This window comes from Dasypus novemcinctus, chromosome 6, assembly GCF_030445035.2.
Source record: "Dasypus novemcinctus isolate mDasNov1 chromosome 6, mDasNov1.1.hap2, whole genome shotgun sequence".
Taxonomy (NCBI): Eukaryota; Metazoa; Chordata; class Mammalia; order Cingulata; family Dasypodidae; genus Dasypus; species Dasypus novemcinctus.
Window position 1 is genome coordinate 93185706 of NC_080678.1, and position 24791 is coordinate 93210496.

The 24791-nt window shown below is 49.1% G+C and overlaps 1 protein-coding gene, 1 long non-coding RNA gene and 1 pseudogene across 3 annotated transcripts; 1 reads left to right on the forward strand and 2 right to left on the reverse strand.

The window, feature by feature from the left end:
- Positions 1-5803: 5803 nt before the first annotated feature.
- On the reverse strand, positions 5804-9865 carry FXYD4 (FXYD domain containing ion transport regulator 4). Of its 2 annotated transcripts, none has more exons than XM_058299210.2 (8): positions 9618-9654; positions 7964-8850; positions 7325-7357; positions 7189-7212; positions 6608-6682; positions 6488-6524; positions 6213-6250; positions 5804-6059 (listed from the first exon to the last, which is right to left on the reverse strand). In XM_058299210.2, the coding sequence occupies exons 2-8, from the start codon at positions 8001-8003 to the stop codon at positions 6040-6042; spliced, it is 267 nt and encodes an 88-aa protein (XP_058155193.1). In that variant the 5' UTR covers positions 8004-8850; positions 9618-9654; the 3' UTR covers positions 5804-6039. The 2 variants fall into 2 exon arrangements, with proteins under 2 accessions (XP_058155193.1, XP_004452153.1); XM_004452096.4 differs by having other exon boundaries at positions 5805-6059; positions 7964-8034; positions 9618-9865.
- Positions 9866-10599: 734 nt separating this feature from the next.
- On the reverse strand, positions 10600-11075 carry LOC111762661 (archaemetzincin-2 pseudogene; annotated as a pseudogene).
- A 117-nt stretch (positions 11076-11192) lies between these two features.
- On the forward strand, positions 11193-19510 carry LOC131278762 (uncharacterized). Its single transcript, XR_009186198.1, has 3 exons — positions 11193-13088; positions 15863-15947; positions 16670-19510. It is a non-coding gene; the product is annotated as an uncharacterized lncRNA (long non-coding RNA).
- Positions 19511-24791: the final 5281 nt, after the last annotated feature.

The following is a 24791-nucleotide window of genomic DNA, read 5'->3' on the forward strand; positions in this document are numbered from 1 at the left end:
TACATTCTTATAGTCAGGCTAAAATAAAAGTAAAGTATAATTGTTAAATATGTGAGAGATAAAAATGTGGGCAAGAAAGACACATCCCAGAAAGTCTGAAAATATGCACACAGCCCCACCCTGCTGTGGGCAAATATCTTTTTTTTCCCTTTTATGCTCTAGCCACACTCATTGTTCAGCACTTGAGATTGTTTTAAGTACTATGTACATGGTGGAGGATAGTAACCATAACTTTCTTCAATTTTTGCTTTTTTTATAAAATGTGCTGCTTTGAACCTTCATCTTAGGAGTACTTCTGTAGGATTAGCAGCAGTTAGAATATATGCATATTCACAAGCTTGAGACCCTGTTTGTAAATTGCTGTTAAAACATTTCCATCTACCTAGCAGTGGAAAGCAGTGTTCTAATTCCAAGCAGCTCTGCACACAGCCTACCACCATTAGTAATGATTTTGTTAATCATCATTAAAACTGATAATACATTAAATAAAACAAGATGTGAATGAAATTCACACACACCCACCAAAGGCATCCTGTGCCAAAGGGAAAACTACTGTAGTAATTTTTACTATTGGTAATTTTTCCACTTGTACCTTGATTTCACCAGGCTGGTCTTTAACTAGTACAGACAGGAACAGCTTCCTGTCCTTTTATACACCATGCTGAAGCCCTAAGAAAGCTTCCCCTTATGGAATGTGTAACCCTAGTATTGTCACCACCACAGTTTCACAGGTAAGCAAATTGAGGCACAGGGAAGTTTAGTGACTTAGACATGCATTCTGCAGGTGATAGAGGTGTGATTGGGATCTGGAAATCCTGCTTGTCCCAAGGTTCTTTACTAAAGGCAGGGCCTGCAAGAGCAGCTCAGGGTCACCTGCCAAATCATGTCCAGTGGGAGTAATAACAGAACAAAATGGGCTTGTCATTGGATTACTAGGTGATTAAAACTGCTCTGTTAATCTTTCTCAGCTCGAAGTTTGGTAAATCTAGCAGTCTTTTGTCTGATGGATGGATGGTAGATGGTTAAATTTGGCACATTTGAGTAACAAGTTTATATAGGTAGACCAGAGTCTTATTCCAGCTTTTTCTGGTCCTGTTAGACTCCAAAGCCTTCCCTTCCCTGTCTCCGTTCCCCACAGTGGTCTCCAGCCCCAAATGGCCTGAGGCCAGGGAAACAGCATCCCCAGCAGTGTCACATGAGGAGGCAGGCCCCAGCCCTCTGTTTTTGTCCCTGCTCCCAGTCGCAGGCATTATTGCACCTGAGGCCACAAGAGACCAGCCCAGGGTGACAGGTGGAGAGCCTGAGGGAGATTCCATGGGACCTGTGCTGTCAGATGATAGGATGCAATGGAGTCAGCCTGAAAGTTTGATAGTAAGGGCAGTGGAATGGTAAGGAGTACATCTGCAGCTGTAAGGTTAGGGGACAGGGATGGGGCAGACCCCAGAAACTTGTGCGGGGCGGAGGGGGGTAAAATGTTAGAAGACCTTAAATCTCAGAACAGTCCTGAAATCTCTGGGGCAATGGAAGTACTCCCAATCTCATGCTCGAAGAGTCCTACTTAGGCTGATTATTGGTGGACAATGTGTTCCTCCACAAAATCCATTCCACACCTTCCTGGTTCCAGAACAGAAGTTGAGACAAAGCCAGCCTGTCACCTTTCTTTGTAGGGCCCACGAGACCATATTTTTCCAGATTAGTCAATTTAAAAATGGACAGCCCCTAATAAGCAAAATAGAATCTTTCCCCGAAAAAATCCATTCTTTTTTTGTAAACCTATATTACAAAAATATGTACTCAGATCATTTGGGGCTTATCAAAAATTCTGAGCATTATGCCCAAAGCCCATCCTAATCTTCTGGAATCTATCCTTGAAGGTGGAAGACAACAGTGGATTAAGGAAATGAGATAAAGGGGTCGAAGGGCATGCTAAGAAAGATTTTATGAGGTCAATTCTGCTAAATTGATAAAGGAACATGTTATTGAGGGGCACCCAGCATTTGAGATGCTTCGGGGAAGCTTAGCCAGGGTTGGCAGTAGGAGAAAATTGGGATGAAAGCATTCCAGAAGATGAGAGGCCAGGTAATGGCAATCAGGTGCAAGGCAAACATGGCCTGGAGGCAGCAAAGGTCCCAGAGGCTGCTGGCAAAAGCTAATGGGCTAGGAGGGGGACAGCCAGCAAAGGGATTCCTTGGCTGATAGTATAGCCAAAGAAGAGTCGGCTAGGGAGTAGAAAGCAGAAATTTTTACTGAAAATTGGCCTCACCTACTATTTCCATAACAGAACCGGCCAGGTCTATTCCAGAGACCTTCAGCAAAGTGGAGGAAGCTTTGGAACAATTAGCCCACAAGAGCCTATAGTTCCTTCCTGTTTGGGGCCAAGGGAAAGGGAATGACCCAGATTCTTTAAGTTGTGGGGCCTGAGCTGACACGGATCCTCCTCCTCAAACTCATAATGAACTTCAAATTTACAGAACAGTTGCAGAAGTAATAAATCCATAGAGAACAACACATCCCTCCCCACACAGATACCTAGATGCACCACTTTGAACATTGTGCTACATCTGCTGTATCGCTCTGAGAATAGGTTGCCAACATACGTCATGCTCCTTGAACGCTTGCTCTCCCTGGAGAAACAGGCCCAGGGAGTGATTCTGCGTGAGGGAGCCTGGGGAAAGACTGCTCTCACCCTAGTGCTGCCCTCCCCTTTCCAGGTGGGGAAAGGAAAGAAGGACCACGTTTTCCTTGGGGTCCAGCACTCCAACTCCAGGACCCCAGTCTTGTCAGTCATGGGCTAATGTGACGATGTCTCATGTCCCCACCCACAGTCCCGTCTTTTCCCATCCATGATCACCCCAGGCTCCCGGATGTCCTCCAGGGGAGCCACCTGTGCCTTGGATAAGTAGGGTCTTAGTTCCATCAGCCTGAAACCCCCGGGGTGGAACTGCAGCCTATCATTCCAGAAAGTCAGGTTGACTGCAGTGAGGGAGACCAGGGGACCAAAAAGGATAGTTGTAGAGAATTTGAGGAATTAAAAGTTCAGGTGAATTTTAAATGAAATAGTTTTAATAGGCTCAAAGAATATTGGGACTGTGTAAAGGGTCTACTGCAAGGGAGGACCTGGGAACAAAAAGTTGAGTCTAGTGAAATGTGTCCAGAGACCTTTTCTGAAGCCTGGGTTAGGAATCAAAGCTGAGTGTGTCCAAGTGACTCAGAGCCTCCAGGCAAGACAGGGATGCTTCCTTCCTCAGAGGCTGTCAAACAGTTTCTGAAGGTCTGTGATTTGAACCAAGTTTTTCAGGAAGAAAGTTGTCACCCAGAAAAGGGGTTTGGGGTGGCATTTTACAGCCACAGCGTGTCCTCGTAACTTTAATATTAAGTATTTAATAGTGCTTTCTCGACTTTGTAGCTGGCTGCATCTGTGCCTGCTTTTCTAGTCTGATGAATAATAATAGCCATACAGGGTTTTTTTGTTTTTTTTTTTTGAGGTGCCAGGGGATTGAAAGGGAAGTTGGCGCTCATCAGCTGAGCCCCATCGGCTCCCCAGGTTGTTTTTGTTTGTTTTGCTTGTTTATTAGTTGGAACTGGGAACCAAACCCCGGGCCTCACGTGTGGGAAGCAGGCACTCAACTACTCGAACCAAATCTGCTCCTCGCCACAGATTCTTTTTTTCCTGAGGCAGAATTAATTTTTTTTTCAAATGCAACCCATTCACACCAGAGGCCTCCTGTGTCCCCAAAGGAGTGGCTTTCCACCGTACCCTGAGGAAGGGAAAGCGGGGCGGAAGCCCCTCTGCCTCGCGGGGAGGGAGGGCGCTGTCCCTGCTCAGCCCTGTCGCCTGGGCCTGCCTGTCCACCTGCAGAAGCTGCGCACCATCCACCCCTGCAGGTGGGAGCTTCCAGCTGCCTCAGGCTCTCAGGAACCAAACTGCCTCCCGGGCCTCCACTGAGTTCACCCTCAGAAAGAAAAGGTTCTCCGCAGGGCCCCGCACCTGCCCCCCTCTGAGCTCAGCTACAGTCCAGTCACGTGGACTCTTGGGGTCCTCACGAGCTTCTGAAGCGCGTCGCCTCAGGCCATTTTCACGGGCGGCACCCTCAGGGAAGGAGTGGGCCGCGCGGGCGGCTCGAGGGCCTCCCTGACCCCGCCAGCGCTGCCGCACGGCCCAGGCCCCTCGGCGCTCGTTCTAGTTTCTCCACGGCCTTTACCACGCTCAGCCTAAGCTTGGTCCGGTCCAGACCCCTGCCGGGCCGGGCCGTGCTGTCTCCCCTCCCAGCTCCCAGCAGCGCCCGCCCTGAAGCCCGCCTTTCTCGCCCGCTCCGGGGCCGCACGCCGCCCCGCCGCCTCCCTCTGCCTCCCCCGCCGCTCCCTGCCCGCCCTCCTGGGCCAAGCGGCCACCGTGGACGGGTCGGCCCTGCGGAGGCGGCGCCAAGCAGCGCCTCAGCCCCCCCATCGCTCCTCCAGCCTCAGCCGCCTCAGCCGCAGCCGCCCATCGCGCCTCCCGCACCCCGCTCAGTCCCGCCGGCCTCGCTTTAGCCTCAGCCCTGGCGCGGCGGGGGGAGGGTCCTCGGCCTCCAGCCGCCCCCGGGGCGCAGGCAGGTGACCCGAGACTAGGCCCCAGCGGAGGGGGCGGGGCGCAGGGGCGGGGTTGCTGCGGCCCCCAGGGTCCCGGCTGCCCCTGCCGCGCTCCCCCGCCGCGCAGGAAGCACAGCCCGCAGCAGCTCCTCACGCCCTGGGCGGCCGGGAGGGTGGCGAGAGGGTGGAGCTTGGCAGGACCCGCAGGCGGCCGAGGAGGGGCAGGCGGCGGGGGACCACCCACCGCGCTCGTAGCCCCCCCACGCCTGGGCGCGGAGGTGGGGTGTTTCAGGAGTGGATATCCACACACCCAGAGACCCAGATTCGCCTGACTCGCTTTGGGTTCTAAAACGCAACCATGAGCTGTTTCCTGGTGATAAAATTATATAGAGAAAGCCCTGGAGACGCTTCAGACCCAACAAAAAACAAAAACCCCTGCCCTCCTTCCTCTTTCAACACTCCCGAGTTCCCTCTCGGTATCTTTTGAAATTTGAAATCCCCAAGGCAGTTTACCCTGCAGCCAATCAAACCCCTAGGTCATCTGGTTTGACCCAATATAAAATAAAGCCCACCTACCCTAAACCCATCGCACGACAAACCCTCCTCCAATCAATAGGCATCCCGCTAACTTCCTTTTTATGTCTATAAAAAAATAACTTGCCATGCCCAGGACCCCGAAGCCAATTCTGTTCTTACAAGTGACCTGGCTTCTTGGGCCAGAGCAAAAGTTCGGTGTCCCGGATAAAATGTTGTCTGCAAACTCGACTGTCATTGGTCTTTCGACAACAGGGATTCAGCTCACCTTGGGGGCTCGCAGGATATTACTGTGGACAGAGGTCCCATTGGGGTCTCTTGGAGAAAATGTACCCCCCAGACGGTCTCTCCCTGTATAGAGCCACTGAAGGAATTCATCAAGTTTCCTGGGCCTCGTGAGCCTTGGGGGCACTCACTGAGGAAGGCGGGGTCCCACAGTGTGGTGTGGGCCACTGGGGACCACTGTAGGTCACAGGGCTTGGTGGGCACCTGGGCCACTGGTATTTCTAGGCTCTCTAGGCAGTCTCTGTCTTGCGGCAGGAGATGACTGCCCCTTAAGTGGCTGGCGTGCTCGGAGTGGGCCCCGGGACCGAGGCAGAGGGGCTGCAAGAACTCCGTAGAGACACCTGACCCCAGGAGGCCAGAAGCAACCCATGGGCCCCACCAGCTGCCCAGGGCCCTGGGCTTCCCCGAGCAAGGCTTCAGCATCTCTGGCCACCCTTCCTGCTTCCTCAGACAAGGCCACTGGAGCAGAGGCCTCGGAGAGCCTTCTAATTTATTGAAGTACTGTGTACAGCACTCCGTCAGAAGGGAGCCTGAAGGCCTCCCGTGGGCAGGAAGACCAGCCTGGAGGTTAGGCCCCCCAAGGGGAAGGGAACAGCAGAGGGCCCGCATCTGGAGAGACGGATGTGCAGATGGCAGGAAGCTGGCCTGTCCTCAGGGGGCACTGGCAGAGCCTGGGGAGAGCAGGGTGGGGGGTGGGGGGTCAGGTTCTCGCTCATAAGACCCAGTCTGGGCTGGCCCAGGACAGTCCCGACTGACACAGGTTAGCGATTATTAAGTCATGTCCACTCTGACTCCCTCTGCCCTCCCCCAGAGGCCCGCCTTACCTTCGGTGATGAGCGGAGTAGGTTTCTCAGGTAAGGGGCTAGAGAGAAGGTCAGGATCAGATTAGCATCGGGGTCTTAGGCCCCCCGGCCCCCCTACCCCAGACCTGCCCCCTGAGCCCTTCTACCATAATACCAAGGGTCGATGATCTGTGAATAACAACTCTCACTACAAACTCTGGGCAGCCCAGAGGCTGTCCTCTCTCTCCCAAGGTTTAGGTTTTACGCCCAAAAGATGTCTGCTCAGCCTGCAGGACAGGGTAGGGACCTGGTCTTACCTGTGCTTCTCTTTGGCCTTGCATTTGCATTTGCCGTCTGTCCGAAGGAGAGGAGGTCTGTCAGTGAAGAGCCTTCTGGCAGCTTCCTCCCCCCACCGCAGCCCCAGCCCCTGCACTCACACACGGTAAAGAGGATCCCAATCAGGCACAGTGCCCCTGCGCAGATCAGCCCGGCCAGCTGGAGGCTTTCCCAGTCTAGGGGCAGCACAGGGAGTTTCACGTAAGTGGAAGCAGACAATAGCTCTACTCTTCTGTCTGGTTTATTTCCTTCAGCATGATGCCCAGAGGTTCATCCGTGTCGCCACAGGTCTCGGAACTTGCTTCCTTTTTATGGTTGAATAGTGTTCCACTGGGGGAATGGCTATACCACTTTTGGGTTAACCATTCATCTGTTGATGGACACTTGGGTTGCTGTTGCCTTTTGGCTGTAGTGAATCACGCACTGAACATGGGTTACGAGTATCTGTCCAAGTCCCTGCTTTCAATTCTATACTCAACTTTCTGAGGAACCCCCATACTGTTAGCCTCTGGCTCTTTTAATCTAGCGTATTGACTCTTTAACTCCAAGCCTAGCCCACCCCACCAGCCCCGTTTAACCTACACCTGGCCCCACACCACCCCTCACCAACTCGTCTGGCACGAGAGGTCCAAGAGGGCAGAAGCAGGCTGGGGGCGTTGGGGGACGGAGCATCAACTCTTACCATAGTAGAAGGGACTGTGTTTATCTGCAGGGAATTGAAAAAAAATGTGTAAGGTCTAGAACCAGGAGGCAGGATGAGAGGGTTTCAGAGGGAAAATGAGGGAGCGGGTGGACAGGGCCACTGGGGTCTAACTCACCAACCAGGTCATTGGCTTCCAAAACAGGCAGGCCTGGGGGAGAGAAGCAGAGGAGCAGGAATTAATTCACAACAGGCTTCGGGAGTCAGCAGGAGAAACCCACAGTGCCAGAGAAACAGGGACCACCAGGCTTATTTGGGTGTGGGCGTGGCTCCTTCCTCATGCCCTCCTCAGCCCTGAACAGCCCTGGGATTTGCTTTTCCACACGAGGTCTGTGGACTTCCCACTTTTCTTCCCTGGGCTCTGATGGGGATGGTTTGTTAGTATCTTTTCACCCTTTGCGGGAAGGTTCCTGCACTGAGCCTGGCTAAGTCTCCACCTCTTCCAGAATGTGCGGTGATTTCCTTTTCACACCAACAGACAGTTACAGTTTTTTCCATACTTCGGCGATTCAGGAATCGCTGCTACAATATCCTCGTCCTCCCTGCACTGTTGTCTCCTTGACTGAGGTTAGCAGTTTTCAGTGAGAAGACTTTCATTGGACATCATCCCTGCTTTAGGGATGCTGATCCGGGTCCCCACTGCCGTGATGGGCACACATGGTAGGAGGGTGGCCTCTGGGTGGCTGGGAGGCTGAGAGGAAGGAGCAGCAGCTTGCATCAGGGACGCATGCGACCTTGAGCTTACAGTGACGCTCACCTGCCAGCAGGAGGAGGAGGCCCCAGGTTTCTTCCAACATGGTCAGTCCTGGGGGTCCAGCCAGGCAGAAACTGCAGGAGAAGAGGGAGCAGGGAACCCGCCCAGAGCCCACGCCCCCAGTGAGCGGCCCGGATCCAGGTAGTAGTAAAGTCGCCTGGGCCAGCCTCTGCACATCTAAGTGCCATCGACGGGCTTGTCACAGTCTTTAAGGACAGCCACGGGGCTGATGTCCACTGTCACCTCATTTTATAGAAGAAGAAAAAACGGAGCACAGGGATGGTGTCATCAGATGGCCCAGGAAAAGTAGGGCCTGCTCAGGAGCCTGGCCTCTTCCCCCGCCCCGCCAAGGCCCAGGGCCGTCAGCCCCCGGAGGCCTTTCCCCCCCGCCCCCGGCCTTTTAGGCTGGACGGAGTCCCAGGGAGCCCCCACCACGGGTGCTCAGAGCCCAGCGCCCAGCCCTTCCTTCCTGGCCAAGGCCGGAGCAGGGCAGCTGCGGGGCCTGAGCGGTGGCGGCGACAAGACAGAGCAGCAGAGCTGGGGGCTGTGGGGGGCCCAGCCAGAGCCACCCACCCCCTCCCCGCTGCCCCTGCCCAGGGACTCTGCTCCACGCAGCCCCGAATTCCACTCGGTGGGAGGGAACTCCCGGAGGGGTAGACACTGCTCCTTTCTTCTCCTTCCTGGGGGCGGCTGCTTCCTGGAGATAAGGCCCTTTCGGCATTTCTGCCATGGCTAGCGGCAGGCCTGCAGAGCCAGCTCCGAGGGGCTGAAGCTGGGGTTATCGCTCCGAAGGAAAGCCCAGGTCTGGGGCCAGCTGGCCAGCACCCTAATCCCCTCTCAGCCACTTATCAGCTGTGTGACCTGGCAGGCTGCTTAACTTCTCCCTGCCTCTGTGAAATGAGGATAATGAGAATGATAATAACAGCGACCTCATAAGGCTACATTGAGGCAAATGAGTGAGAGCACGGCCAGCACACAGCCGTCCCTAACAGCTTGCTAGATCCCTGCTCGGACTCCTTTTGTCCTCCTGATGACCAGAGGAAGGGACACACTGACCAGGGACGGGAAGGGCCTGCTTCTAAGCCTGCTGCTTTGTCTGCTCTGAAAGCTCAGCAGTCTCTGAACTTTGGTTCTCTTTTGTCCATGTGTCTCTACCCTTCACCACCCCGGAATTCCTGGATGCTCAGAGGCTCAAACTATGGGCCACAAACTCTTCAGTCAAAGCTGACTCCTGTTTCCTCCAGCTGCCGCCTCCGAGGCCATGTGATAGTGGGCCTCGGGTATGTCCTAAGGCAAGCGCAGCCTCCAACCCTCAGGAGACCGCCGCAGCCACTGCCTACACCTGGAACCTCAAGCATGCAGGCGCCCCTGGAGCTACTCAGAACCCCTCAACACCCACCACCCCCTCCTCAGAGGAGTCCCTGGGACACGCTCCTGGCCCCACCAGCCTCAGAGCACCGGAAGTGCTCCCTCACCCTTTCCCTCCCCCCAGCAGTGTCAGGAGGCAGCCAGAGCTGAAGAGAAGGAGATACCTGCCCAGCTAAGAACTGCTCACCTGCAAGCCACCCACCTGAGAGGGCCTACCTGAGGGCCACCCACCTGAGAGGACCCACCTGAGGGCCACCCACCTGAGAGGGCCCACCTTAGGGCCACCCACCTGAGAGCCAGGTGCAGGAAGCGGGTCCTAGGGCTGCTGATCTGTGCTCAGCCCAGGTGGATTCCGCTCTTTAAATCGAGCAGCCCCGCCCAGGGCAACAGAACTGCTGGCGGGGAACTGGTCAGACTCCTGGAGACAGCGCCCCCGCCCCGCGGTGCACCTGGGGAGCGCGCTGCTCCTGCCACACCCAGGGCAGAGCTGCGCCCCACGGCCCCTTGTCTGCACAGCAGGGGGCTGAGGCTGAGGGGGCAGGATCAGACGCCCCTCCCCGTTTAGGAGAAGGTGAACTTCCAGCTTCTTTAACTTCCCTGGATCCCAAAAGAGGGGCCTCGAAGGGGTGCTGACACGGAACTAGTGTTTCTGGGGTCTTCTGCCGGGAGTGGGGATTCCAGAATTCTTACCGAGGAGTATCCTGGGGACAGCTGAGTGGAGGGGTGTCGGGATTGTCTGGAGGCTGCATTGGCTTTGTGGTCCCCTGGCTTTCACTCAGATGGAGTGTTCATGGTGGGGGAGGGCACCGGACCCCGCGGAAGCGCCCCTTGGGGTTGCTCTCCTCCCTCTGTCCTGCCCTGATGCCCATTCAAGGCCAGGGGGCGCTGAGGGCTGGGATCTGAAACTGTCTATGCTCCCTAGAGGACCTGTGCGCCTCTGTCCCAATTCTGCTGCCCCTCGCCCTGCCACATGCCGTGGGCCTGGGTCTCTGGCCCCTGATGACCCCAGGCTGCCCCCTTCCAGTGCTGCCCTCCTCAATTCCTCTTTTCCAAATGAGGGACACTTGTCTTTGTCCAGAAAGCAGATGAGGATGGCTGGCAAGGAATTGGGGGTCACGGGCGTGGGTGGGCTGGGCATTAGGGGGATGGGTCTTCGTTTGGTAGAATGGAGCTGGGACAGAATAAAGAGGGTCTCAAGGCTGAGAACTGGCCCCCCCCCCTTTTTTTTTAATGTGCAAGTATTTTGTTTTAATTACCTCTATAGTAATTCCTTATTTTTGGAGAACAGCAAGGAGTTTTATTATCCATTCTCTCCATTCCTTAAAGACTTCCACCGATTTTGGCAAATGCACATTATCCTCATGACTATGTTTCACAGTCTCTCCAGGTTTGTCCACAGATTCATCATCAATCCTCTTCACCAGGGCTTTGTGTCTTTCCACAGTGCTGATGCCAATAGCACACTGCAGCTTGTGTAAACAGGTGGGCAAAGGTGTGGAGGGCAGGGGCCAGTGTCTCCCAGCGGCCGGAGTCTTGCATTAGGCACGAGAGCACTGGTAGTGTCACAGTCTAATTGTGTGTGCAATGTATAGATTGAAGTCTTACAGGATCAAAGCGGCAAAATACTGGTGATTTCAGAAATACAATAGTTATCAAAGACTAAAGAGCCCCTTGAAGATGTTTTCTGGAGCTTCTTTACCTTGCCTTCATAGTATGAGCTATAAAAATCACTGCCATTCTTGGCAGAGCTAAAGGAGCTGGGGGGTGGGCATGCGGCTAGGTAGGGGGTTGGCACATTCTCTGGAGAAGGTGACAAGGGCAAGGGGGCTTCACATGGTCCCCTACATGTGGTTCCTTCACGAGACTTACCAGAGCTTCTCCACAGAGGAGGCCTGTCCATGACTCTTCAATGTTCAAGGGGATCCTGGCGTGGGAATAGGAAAATGACCAGGAATGAAGTGGGAGGTGGGGCTGGTGAGAGGTGTGAGAAGACGTGGGGAGAGTGGAGAGGAGCTGGGAACAAAGTGAGCTGTGCTTGGTAGGGTGTGGGCACACGGATTGCCCACTTCCCACTCCCACTGGTTATTTGTGTAGCTTGCTGGAAAGGGTGGGGTTGACCTAGCCAGCAACCCGACCCTCTCAGGAGGAACGACAGACAGTAAAAGAGGTGACAAGATGTCTAACCTGTATTTGCACATGTAGGTTATAGTCAAGTTTATTATTAACTGTGCCTGTTCTCATTGTACCCATTACCTGGGCCACAGAAATGTGCTGTTCTTGTGCATGCACAGCCCTCTGCTATATTCTCTCTATAAAACTGTAACCCCAGAGCTGCGCAGAGCTTCTCCCGGCTGGCTGTCACCGGATTCCGTGAGGAATCGTGAGTAATAAGGGCATGACTGATGCCGGGCTCCCGTGTGGTTCTCTGGTTGGCCTTCCTGGGTTTGACCTGCGCCAGAGCTGGCGTAGTCAGAAGGATATTCCAGGGTCTCCTGACGGGATCAGAGCTGCGGACAGCACGGCAGCCACGGGGAAGTCCCGGGGTGGCCGCGTTCCTCTCTGCGGTTTGAGCTGGCTCACCTCGTAGCCACTTGGTGGATGCCCCGTCTATGCCTGCAGGGTTAGTACAGTTAGAGAAGAATGTAGAGGATGTCCTCATGAAAAGGAAGGGGGCATCAGACCACAGCTGCAGTCGCTGCTCCGCCCTTGTTAGCAGCCTTGAGACAGTGGCTGCTGAAATCTGGGTGCCGACCTCAGTAGAAGAGGAGCTTAAATTAGAAAGGAATTTGCAGGCTTCACCTCTACCTTAGTGACAGGTCTCTCTGATCAACTAGATAAAAAAGAGATAGTGATTCAGATGTAGAAACTATAAAAGAATCTTTAAATCAACTTAAACCCCTTGTGCAAAGGAAGGCAAAATCACAGATACAACACCCTGTACAAGCAGAAGTGCTAAATAGGGCACTTGTCAATGAAACCATGCTTGTAAGAAAATATTCTGCCAAAGAGTTAACTGAGATAAGGAAAATATTCCTGCAGCAACTCTGCAAACCCCTGCTGCCTGAACGGCAGTGACTGCCAGCTAGTGAGAGCCGATAAAATTAAACTGCTTGGAAGAGTAGAAAAACTTAGCAATGTTAATGTTCTGTTTTTTTCCATGCTAATTCTAATTGGGCCTGGATAGCTGCATTGATTAAATCAGTGGTGTTAAAGTTTAGTAGCTTTTGAACTTGACAACTCTATGAATAACAACAACAACAACAGATAAAAAAAATCCTAGCTGCTTTTGTAAGCCTGCAGTTAAAAATATATTACAAAATGGAAAGCCCGTAATTCTTGTATAAACTGTGGAAGAGATTGAATGGGATGTTACTTTGACAATGTTTTAAGTTTTAGTCACATTTTATTTTGATCAGAATTTTTATCAAGGTGTTAAAAGGGACTTTCAGTTTTAGAATAAAAAATTTACTCCTTAACTTCGAGCCTGTCTAGGTATACTCCTCAAGAGTAATCAAGAATATAGAAATGTTAAATGTCTACCTGCCTAAACTGCTAAATTAGTGCTTAACTGCATTTTTACTGCTCAAGTATTCTTAATTGGTTGCTGGTTACTAATAAAAGTGTTTGCAAGAACAAGTCTGCATATTACAGGCAACCCTGATTCCAGAGGAGGTCTTAAAAGCAGTAAAAATCAGAGATGTGACATCACGGAGAGCTGGGAGACAGCCATACCAAAGGAGGAGAATCATGCATCAAATTAGTGAGCTTTATGTTTCCGTTGGTGTGTCTAAACTTTTTTGTGTTTGTCTGTTTGTTCAGTGTATATTTTCATACCTCTGGATGGTAACAATAAATTAACAAATGACAGTTCTTAAAAGAGCTCTATTCAAAGGGCCAAAAGTTAAATAAGAGCTTATATTGATAAATGAGTATGACTACTAATAAAACAAGTTAGCATTAAATGTGTTAAATATTTAAAATGATGAAAATTGTAAGTTTTTGGCTAATAAAATGGTTACAAGGTGTTTTTGTTTTGTTTTGTTTTGTTTTTTGCCTAAATTGAAATGAACAGTTTTTCCTTCTTCACAGGACAGAATGAGGGATATAAGATTTAAGTGGATATAGAAAGAAGCAACATTTTTGTGCCAGAGAATTCATAGTCAATGTTAGCTAAAATTTGACAAGTTTGTTTAAGGGATTGTGTTTTGCCCTAAGATAAGATGGCTAGTTTTTATAAAATCAGGATGGAAATATGTAGGACAAGACTTGAATGTACATGGCAAATTGTGGAAAGGTTAGTGGAAGTGAATTCTGCTTATTGCTGACTATAATTCAATAAGCTTATTTAAAGGTGGAATTTATCTTGAGATGAAGTGACCAGTCTATTTGACTATGGATGGTTATGGGGAGTTTGTAAAAGCATTTTCCAAAATGAAAGATTACAATGTAAATGTCTGATTCCAGGAAATTATTATTAAGTAGAAATCTAGGAGTTGATGTTAACAAAAAGTAACTTTATAGGAAAAAAGCTACCCTCAATCTGTTTATAATCTATACTAACTACAATTTGTTTACCTACCAAATGGTGTTCTGTAAATAATTTGTTCTTTCAACTTGTGAAAATTGAGGTGCTGAAATATATATACATTTAATACATGTAAAAATCCATATTGCACTTACCACTCTGAAGTTTTAAGGAATCACCCACATTGGTAAAAGTAATATTTTCATAAGGTGGAGATATTAACATGTAATATATTAAGGTGGTAGCAATAAAATAATCTTGAATCCATTGGAAATCTAAGGTTTTCATAAAATAATGGAGAAAGTAGTTTTTCCTGTATTGCTAAAATAAATTACCTGTTATTTAATGTAATCATGGTAAAGATGTAAAGGTCAAAAGTAAAGTAATAAAATAGTTAAGTTCATTTGATACATTATAAGATGAATGGAAAGTGTTTAAAGGTGTTATAAACTTAAAGGGAATCTTTTAACCTTCTGTTAATCAAACTTGTATGAGTAACTGCTTGAGCCACATCTACTTCCCCTATTTCATTATACTGATGATATCATGTTAACCAGTAATTCTCTTTCAGAATTAAAAGAATCATTAGAGACAATGGTATTATAAGAGCCTGGGGTGGGCAAACAATTGGGACAAGCTGCAAGGTCACTGTTGCTCTGTCAAACTTTTTTTTTTTAAGATTTATTTTTTATTTATTTCTCTCCCCTTCCCCATCCCCCACCCCCAGTTGTCTGCTCTCTGTGTCCATTCGCTGTGTGTTCTTTCTGTGTCGCCTTGTGTTCTTTCTCTGTCTGCTTGTAATCTGTGTCTCTTTTTGTTGTGTCATCTTGCTGCATCAGCTCTCTGTGTGTGCGGCACCACTCCTGGGCAGGCTGCACTTTTTTTGCACTGAGCGGCTCTCCTTATGCGGTGCACTCCTTGCGCGTGGGGCTCCCCTACATGGGGGACACCCCTGTGTGGCACGGCACTCCTTGTACTCATCAGCACTGTGTGTGGGCCAGGTCACCACATGGGTCAGGAGGTCCTGGTTTGAACCCTGGACCTTCCATGTGGTAGGCAGATGCTCTATCTATTGAGCCAAATCTGCTTCCCCATTGTTAAAGTACAATGTTTTTCTACACCACAAACTCCAAAACAAGTAATGGCCTTTCTGGGGTTATTGGGGTACTGAAGATACTTCATCCCTCATTTAGTTCGGATATTAAAACCATTGTATGTTCTAATCAGGAAAGGTTGTGCATGGGAATGGGAGAACACCCCCCCAGCAGCTGCTTTTAAAGAAGTAAAGAGGGCAATAGCACAGGCTCAAGCAGTAAGGGGGGCAGACCCTGACTTACCCTGAGAATTGGATGTAGCCAGCACCAATATTGGCTTTGGTGGGGTTTGTGGCAAAGGCAACATTCTAAGTGAGTACCCCTTAGGTTTTGGTCACAATTGTGGAAAGGGGCCAAAGTACCATATAGCCCCTTAGAGAAGCAACTGTGTCCAGCATACCATTCCCTGTTGCAAGTAAAAGGCTTAACCCAATAGTGTCTGGTCACTCTGAAGCCTGTTATCCCTATCCAGGGGTGGATTGCAGATACTAGAAAGAAGACAGGAACAATGGACAGTCATAAGCTGCCTTCTGTGGGGGAGGGATCTGTGGAAGGACATTTGCAACACCTGCCAGCAGTGACAATAACTGTCTATCACATCCCCGCCTATTGCTCTAACACCCCTCTTGGGAATGTTGGGGCTGATGCACGGGCAAAGATCTGAAGCTATACCATTGAGACCTGAGAAGAGCAGAGTGGCTACACCAGAAAAGCAGACATCGTGGCTACCAAACCCCATGGCAGCAATTCCAGCTGCCTGTTACTCACCAGCAGCTTGTGGACATCACCCAAAAGTACCCATTGTGCCCACTCTGATGGCTGCGACAATTACCTCACCAGATGTGATGTATTGGCTGAGCACAGACTCCAGTTGCACAATGGCAAGTGGATTACATCAGTCTCCTCCCTCTCTAGGAAGGAGCAAGGTATGCTTTCACTGCTGCAGACTCTGCCACGGGACTTTTGTAACCAGCCGGCTGCTGTTTGTGACCTAGAAAATGTAAGTGCTGCATATGGGGTACCAGCCCAAATTGACAGTGACCAAAGAACTTCACTTACCACTTACCTCATGCAGTCTTAGACTATGAACCAGGATATTGTTTGGGCTTTTTATGGAAAGGATGAATACTCTTTTAAAGGAACAACTAAAAGGCAATAAAGGATCTTTTCAACAATGGACTAAGAGGCTATATCCAGGCTTAACCCTTTCCAATTTGGCCCCTGCTCCAGTTAAAATGCTAATAGTAGGGCTGATGTAGGCATTGAGATTATGAGTTAAAGTGCCAGCCGCCCTACAGCCCAAAAGGGGAAATAATAATAATTTGTTGCTGCCTATGCCTCAAACCATACAAATTGGGGGGAAATGAGGTCATTTGGCCATGGTACTGGCCTATGCAGCCTCCGGGGTTGGGAATCTTAAGCCCATGGGAAATAGCAGTCACCCAAAACATTGTTATAGAAACACAGTCTATACAAACAATGCCAGTGAACTATGTGGAGTCTTTTTATGTCTAAACGGCACTAAAGAAAACTCAGAGAATTTAGAATAGGAAAATGTATGGTATTAGAAACCTCCTCATACCCCCTCATCTAGTACTTTGTTATTTATTGATGGAAATGTTGCTTATATATATATTTTTTTAAGATTTATTTTATTTATTTCTCCTCATCTTCTCATTGTTTGCACTCACTATGTCTGTTTGTTGTCTTTGTTTCTTTTAGGAAGCACTGGAAATCGAAACCCGGACCTCTGATGTGGGAAGGAGGTGCCTAATTGCTTAAGCCACCTCCATTCCCTGCCTTGTTGTGTCTCTTGTTAGGTTTTTCTTCTTGTGTCTCTTGTTGTGTCACATAAGCTCACTGCACCTGCCTGCTGCACCAGCTTGCCATCCTGCTTGTCCTCTTTAGGAGGTACTGGGAACCTCTGCTCCCTGCTTTGTTGGGTCTCTCATTATGTTTTTCTTCTTGTGTCTCTTGCTCTATCATCTTGTTGTGTCACCTTGCTGCACCTGCCTATCTCACTGTTTTCTTCAGGAGGCACTGGGAACTGAACCATGGACCTCCCATGTGGTAGGTGGGAGCCCAATTATCTGAGTCCCATCTGCTTTCCTTATATACTGTTTTTTTTTAAGATTTATTTTTATTTATTTCTCTCCCCTCCCCCCTGCCCCAGTTGTCTGTTCTCTGCATCCATTCGCTGTGTGTTCTTCTGTGTCTGCTTCTATTCTTGTCAGCGGCACTGGGAATCTGTGTCTCTTTTTGTTGTGTCATCTTGCTGCATCAGCTCTCCGTGTGTGCGGCACCACTCCTGGGCAGGCTGGATTTTTTATCGTGCTGGGTGGCTCTCCTTACAAGGCATACTCCTTGCATGTGGGGCTCCCCTACGTGGGTGACACCCTTATGTGGAAGGGCACTCCTTGCGCGCATCAGCACTGCATGTGGGCCAGCTCCACACGGGTCAAGGAGGTCCTGGGTTTGAACCGCGGACCTCCCATGTGGTAGGCAGACACTCTATCTATCCATTGAGCCAAGTCAGCTTCCCCTTATATACTGTTAAACCAGTAAAATCTGCTCCTGTCTGTATGAAACAGTAAGAGGAAATTTATAATATGGAATGGTTACCTCCTGAGTTGTGTGATTTCATTGTCAAGCATTAATGTTCAATGTTGTGTATATGTTACTTTTATTATTGTTGTCTTTTATATTGCTGTGGTGGAATCTGGATGCAACGTTCCAATGCCCTAACTGCTCAGGTGATATTGTGGAAGATTAACATGTAGAATGGAAGGTGGAAGGGCCACTGGGGAGGAGTGTGGGGACATGGAATGCCCACTTGCCCCTCCCACTGGTTGTGTAGATTGCTGGAAAGGGAGGGGTTCAACTAGCCAGCAACCCAACCCTCTCAGGTGGAACGGCAGTGAGAGAGGTGACAAGATATCTACCCTATAGGCTATAGTAAAGTTTATTATTAACTGTACTTTTTCATTGTACCCATTACCTATAACACAAAAATGTGCTATTCTCTGCTTGCACATGCACACCCCTCTGCCAAATTCTCTCTATAAACCTGTAAATCCTGAGGGGTCGCATGGAGCTTTTCCTGGCTGTCTGTCACCAGGTTACATGAGTAATCAAGGCATGACCAATGCTGGGCTCCTGTGTGGTTTCTCTGGAATATCAAATTATTCGGCCAGCCTTCCCAGCCTTGACCTCCTGTGCTACAGTAGAGGGTCCATCCTTAGGGTCTAAGTACCTAGGGGACCTTTGGGGTGGGTGGGAAACACCTGTCTCAGAGATGAGGCATTCTCCCTGTCCCAGGACTGTAGCTGCCTCTCCTGAGCAGGCAAGGCCTAGGATTGTGGAAAACACGGAAGGACCCCTGTTCTTTCTCTTTGCCCCGGGGGCTCAGATTCACTGCCCACAGGGACCAGGTAGACAACCAACACAGGGCAGGTGGCCAGAGGTGAGTGACATAGGGGAGTCTGGAAAGTTGGGGAACACCTACTTAAATGCGTGGTCACTAAAAAGATGGAGACAATGCAACAAGAATTGACAGCAAAACCTATTTTTTTTCAGTGAAACAAGGGACAGAGCAGAGTGAATAGTATGCTGTCATTTGTACAAAAACAGAAAGTATCTGTAGATGCTCCTCTGTGCAGGGCCACTCATGAGAAACAGGTGACAGGTTTGCCTTGGGGAAAAGACCTGACTGTGGCTATAGGAGAGGCCGGGAGGGCCATTATGTCTCCACTGATGAACCGTTGTGTGCCTGTCACACACGTTTAAAAAGATAATTACACAAATTAAACAAGGGGCAGCTTTCCGGCTGCAGCGTCACCACCCTCTCTCCCCTCTGGGCCTTGGGCCCATGGCCTGTGTCTCTGCATGCACCAGAGAGTGGGGGTGTTCAAGATGTCTTTGATAATCGGCAGCTTGATAACTGAGTTCATGTGTCCTCCCTTCCCCCCACCCAACTCCAGTCCAAGGGCCTCCTTGCCTTCCTGGAACACACCAGGCCTGCTTCCCCTTGAAGCCAGCTGCAAATGCTTTTCTGGGGGACTGTATCTTCAGGGCACCCTCCTCAGTGAGGCCATCTCTGACTGCCTTGTGGAAAGCAGGTCCCTTCTGTTAACCTAATTCTGTCTCCTTCAAAACACCTTTATTTTGCTATGTAATTGCTGTTTGTCTTCCTCTGCGACCTGCTTCTTCCAAAGGATGGTAACAGATTGAAGGCAGGGACTTTGCCTCCCTTATTTCCAGTGCCCAGTACGGACACTGTCAAATAGCTTTCGAATGGAACTGTTGAGCTTTGGGGATTAAATCAGGCACCCTCCAAAAGACATGTTCAACTCTCAATCCATTTTCCTGTGGGCATGAACCCACTTGTAAACAGGTCCTTAAGATGCTATTATTAGTTAAGGTGTGGACTCATTTGTAAATAGGATCTCTTAAGATATCATTTAGATGACTCCAAAATGAATCAGGGTAGATCTGAATCCATAAGGTTGGAGTCCTTAAAAGGAAAGGGAAAAAAAAAAACCAAACAAAAAATAAAAAATAAAAGCAAAGGAAATTCAGACACAGCCAGAGAAAGCCACAAAAGGAGATCACTGAGACTGACTGCCACGTGAGGGAAGCAGAGGTGCAAGCTGAGGAACCGCGAGACTGAGGGAAGCCAGCACCAGAATGCTAGACTCCAGGAGACCTCAATTCCTGGCCTCTGAAACTGTGAGACAATAAATTCCCATTCTTTAAGCCAACCATTGTGTAGTATTTGTCATTAAACCACCCTGCTAAACGAAGATAGCCCAAATAGCTCGGTGTCTTATTATTTCCAAATAACTGGAAACATTGCAAAGTCAGAATTATTAGGTTAATTAGTTTATCTTCCTGGATATTAAACCCAGTGGTTTTAAATGAAATCTTTAAAAGCTGTGTTTTGTGGGAGGAGTGGGTGGGGTGTGCGGTATATGGGGACCTCTTATATTTTTTAATGTAACATTTTTTGTGATCTATGTATCTTCAAAAAATACAATTAAAAATAAATAAATTTTAAAAAAATTAAATAAAGATTAAAAAAGGACAGTGGGGGAAGCAGCTGTGGCTCAATCAGTTGGGCTCCCATCTACCATATGGGAGGCCCTGGGTTCACGTCCTGGGGCCTCCTTGTGAAGGCAGTCTTTGCCGGCATGCTGCAGAGCGCTACCCAGCCCTGCAAGTGCTGTGGAGAACTGACTCAGCAAGATGTCACAACAAAAAAGGGACACAAGCGAAAACACAGAAGAGCATGCAGCGAATGGACACAGAGAGCAGACAGAAAGCAAGCTGCAATGAGGGAGGGGAAAGAAAATAATGAATACATACACAGAAGAACGAACAGCGAATGGACATAGAGAGTAGATAGCATGCAAAAAAAAAGCTACGGGGGGATAAAAAAAAAAGGACAAGGGGATATCCTTTCAAAAAATAATAAATAAATAAAATCTGTATTTAGCAGGAGTGTTTGGGATGACAGTCACTTCCTGTGATTCCTGAGAGGAGTTTTCTAACATGGGCTAGATTGGCAGTAAGTCTATGTTCAGGAGTTCACTTTCAAGGGGGCTGGCCATTCATCCTGGTTCCTGGATATCCATTGTATATCAGTCACTGGACTCATCCATTTGGGGGTTGATTTCCAAGCTATTGTAACATGGGAAAGTAGGGTGAGAAGTACTGAGGTTGTCAGGAAATCAAACCTCAATGTCCCTGGCGAAAGGCTGTGGGGAGCTGGTGATGGAGAGCTTCAGGGGCCTCAGCCCTGTGGGAGCAGGTGAAAGCCTAGAGGGATCAAGTCTGAGGGACAGAAACAGAATAGAGTATAAATTACCAGGGACAGGTGGGGTGGAGAATGGGAAGTTAATACTTAATGGGTGCAGAGTTTCTATTTGGGGTGATAGAAATGTTTCGGTAATAGATGGTGGAGATGGTAGCACAACATTGTGAACATAATGAATGCCAGTGAATTGTATATTGAAGGGGGTTACCCTGGGAAATTTCAGGTTATATATAGACATATATGCATTAACAGGTTTAAAAAAAAACAACACATAAAACTGTGCAACCCAAAGAGTAAACCCGAATGCAAACTATGGACTTAATAGTTAATAATTATTATTTACTCATCAATTGTAACAAATGCACCACACTAACTCAAAATAATAATATGGAAAACTGTGTTTTGAAGGGTAATATGGGACTTCGGCACTTTCTGTGTAATTTTTCTGTAAACCTACAACTGCTCTAAAAAAAGTTTATCCAAAAAAAAAAAAAAAAAGAGAGAAAACTGCAAGAACCCGCTGTCAACTTCTGCTTTCTGACCTCACCTTTGCAAAATACAAGGGGCCTGAAATCAGCTCTCATCCTCGCTGAGGGAACCACTGGAAGGAAGAGGAGGGACCCTCTCTTCTCTGAGGCCTCTCCCAGTTGCCCACCAGTATCGTATCTGATCCCACGAAACACAGAAACCCACGTGGGTCCACCAGTCCTCCTCCGCTCTCCGCTGCTCGCTCCGGGTCGGGACCTAATCGCTTGGAGGAGCACGGGGGTGGGCGGCCTGAACCTGCCCCACCTGGCTGCCCAGGCGAGGACGGGAGGTGTGAGGGTATAAGGCACGGAGGGCCGGCGGGGCTGAGGCTGTCGAGCTGCGGGACCAAGAGTCCACGGCCCAGGGGCTCGGCGTGCTGGGGAGTTTAAGGCCTTTCTGAACGAGGCGTCGCGGGGGAGCCTCCTCCCTCAAGACTCCCCAGGGAAAGCACGGCTCCTTGGAGCAGCCCCGGCGCCTCACTAGCGTCCCCAACCTGCCTCACAGAGGTACCCAGGAGACCACCAACCTCCTTTCCTCGCTCATGCGACGGGCGGAGAGGCAGCCAATCAGAGCAGGACCGTGGTGACTGCCAGCCAATCAGCACTAGGGGAATACTGTTGTGGCGGGGCCGCGGGCGAAGCAGCCAGTGGGACGGGGGCGCTGTGAGGCGGGACTTTCCTCTTGGCGGGGATTGGCTGCTCCAGTGCACCAAGCGTGCCAGTCAATGCGGCCATCCTCTCGCGCCTGCGCAGGTGGCCCACGGACTGTCCTGCTGTGTTTGCCGGGCTCCGTCCCTCTCCTCGCGCAGGTCACTTCTGGGCAGCTGCCGCACTGAGCGATAGGCCCCGGCAGTCGGAGGAGACTCGATATTAGAGACTGGGAATAATTGGCGGGAAGGGATGGGGCCAGAGGGGGTGGGGGCGGGGCCTGTGGCGGGAACGAGGGAAGATGGAGGGCTGCTCGGGCCGAGGGCGCGGCGGCTGCGTGGGGGGCGGGAGTGAGCCCCACGTGATGGGCCTCACCAGGCGACAAACGTTGTTAGATCCGCATGTTAGGACGTTCTTTGGAGGGGCTCTCTTAGAAGGGTGTGGGCGAAGACTGCAAGAGAAGAGGCGGAGAGCCGCTCCTCCCCCCGCGGCCCGTGAGGGCCCCAAAGATGGATTTCCCCTCACCCGGGGCCCTCATCCTCAGGAGGCTTGTCCACTTTGCCCATCGCTTCTCCCCAGCTCGCAACCTTTTGATTGAAGGACTTCTTGGGCACCTCCCCTTTCGTCTCCTACAGACACTTCCTGTCAACAATTCCTAAATGGCTACAACCTCCTTGAGGGCTCGGGCTGCGGATAAAGCAGCCCGTCTTTTCCTCCCAGCAAAATCCTGTCATTCCTGCTCCCATGTGCCCCACCTTATCCAGTCCTTTCCTCCTAATCTTCGGGCTTTTCCTCGAGTTCAGGCCTCTTCCACCTCCCTGGACCCTGTAGAGCTGTTCCCCCTGCCCAGCTGCACCTCAGCTTGGAAGCCAGCTTTCGGGCACACCTTCCCTCTCCCGGCACGCGTGGTGGCCCCCCTTAAGGAAGCCTTGCATTCCTGTATCCAGGCCTTTCACCTCCTTTTTCTCCCAAGGACAGTGATTGCGATCACCCGTGCCTTCCTGCTCCCCTACACCTTGGCACACAGCAGAAACTCGGCATGGCTGTGCCCCGTGGATGAAACTATTGGATAAAATGAGTGGCAAATTACTGAATAGGTTTATAAATGGATAACTAGATCCTAAAAATTCCTCTCATCAGCATTCCAGAGTTGACCTTGAAACTCACTCCTCACTTTCCTCATTTCTAGACTGCCATGCCCACCTGCTCATGGCCTCATGACTGTTTCACAGGTATCTGCAGGGGCAGCATTTCCTCCTTAAACTACTCTGCCTACTCTCTACCATCCCTCCAAGTGCTAAAATTACATACTAGAATTTACCTGCCCTTAACCCCATATCCAGTCATTAAGTCATGACTTGTCCATTCTGCTTATCTAGTGATCCTCATGCAGTGTGCAAGTTGTGACACTCCAGGCCCTGCCAGAACCACCTCTGACACTGAACCCCCCCCCCCATTGCATCCCCTGGCATGCTTCCTCTGTCTTCTCCAAACTCCAGACACCCGCGATTCTTTAGGTTCCTTAAGGCCATTAAAAGTCTGCACATGCTGTTCCTTCTGTCTGGGACATTCTCTCCCATATCCGTGTACTGAAGTGGCTTTTGAGTGTTTGCTCTAATTCTTTTTTTAACAGCTTTATTGAGATAGGTATAATTAATATACATTTAATTGTACAATCTAGTGGTTTTTAATATTAATATGTTCACACATACGTACAACCATTGTCACAATTTTAGATTGTACCACCTCAAAAAGAAATGCTGTACCTTTTAGCTCTCACCTGTACCCCCAGCCTTCCTTGCACGCTCTAAAAAATCACTAATCTACTTTCTGTGTCTATAGATGTCTCTATTCTGGGTTATATGAATAGAACCATATAGTGTATGGCTTATTGCGATTGACTTCTTTCATTTAGCATAATGTTTTCAGGGTTCATGTTGTAGCAGGTATCAGCACTTCATTCCTTTTTATGGATGAATAGTAGATATTTGTTTATCTGGTCAATCTTTTGGGGTCTTTCTCTCAGCAAGTGTTCCCACTCTGTAGTACAGCCATGGTTTTTTGCCAGGTTTCAGATTCATCTCCTCATTCCCTAAACTAGCCTGCTTCACTTTTGGTTTTTATGAATAATGCTGCAATAAACATTCTTATACAATATGTATTGTATAGATGTATGCTTTCAATTTTCTTGGGTCAATACCTAGGAATGTAATTGCTGGGTAACTATGTTTTTTGGTTTTAATTAGAGAAGTTTTATATTTACAGAAAAATCACGCATAAAAATATAGAGATCCCATATAACACCTTGTATTACTATGGTACATTTTTTACAGTTCATGAAGGAACATTTTTATAATTGTAGTATTAACTAGAGTCCATGGTTTAACTTGGGGCATACTGTTTGTGTTGCACAGTCCTGATTTGTTAGATGTTATTTAAAATTTTATTCTAATGACACATAGATGATGGAAAATTTCCCCTTTTAACCACATTCAAGTATATGGTTCAGTGCTGTTAACTACGTTCACAATGTTGGCTACCATCACCACCATCCATTATCAAAACTATTAGCCCAATTAGAAACTCTGTACCTTTTAGGCATTAACTCCCCATTCTTTACCCTCCCCTCTGCCCCTGGTAACCTATATTCTAGTTTCTGACTATGAATTTGCTTATTTTAATTGTTTTGTTTCAGTGAGATCATACACCGTTGTATAACTTTTGTCCTTTTGTGTCTAGCTTGTCACTCAACATGTCTTCAAGGCTCAGAAGTTATAAAAGTTCTGAATTTAATAGTTTTCAGCCCTGTTTTCTCTCATTTTTGAAAAACTATTTTTGTATAGTTTTATGTTGC

Excerpts from the sequence above, each read along its gene's own strand:
- FXYD4 (XM_058299210.2), bottom strand. The coding sequence starts at position 8,003 with ATGTTGGAAGAAACCTGGGGCCTCCTCCTCCTGCTGGCAG. Across the intron at positions 7,213-7,324 it reads GGAAGCCAATGACCTGGTTG|ATAAACACAGTCCCTTCTAC; the intron begins GTGAGTTAGACC and ends AATTCCCTGCAG. Across the intron at positions 6,251-6,487 it reads AAGGCCAAAGAGAAGCACAG|CCCCTTACCTGAGAAACCTA; the intron begins GTAAGACCAGGT and ends CCTTCTCTCTAG.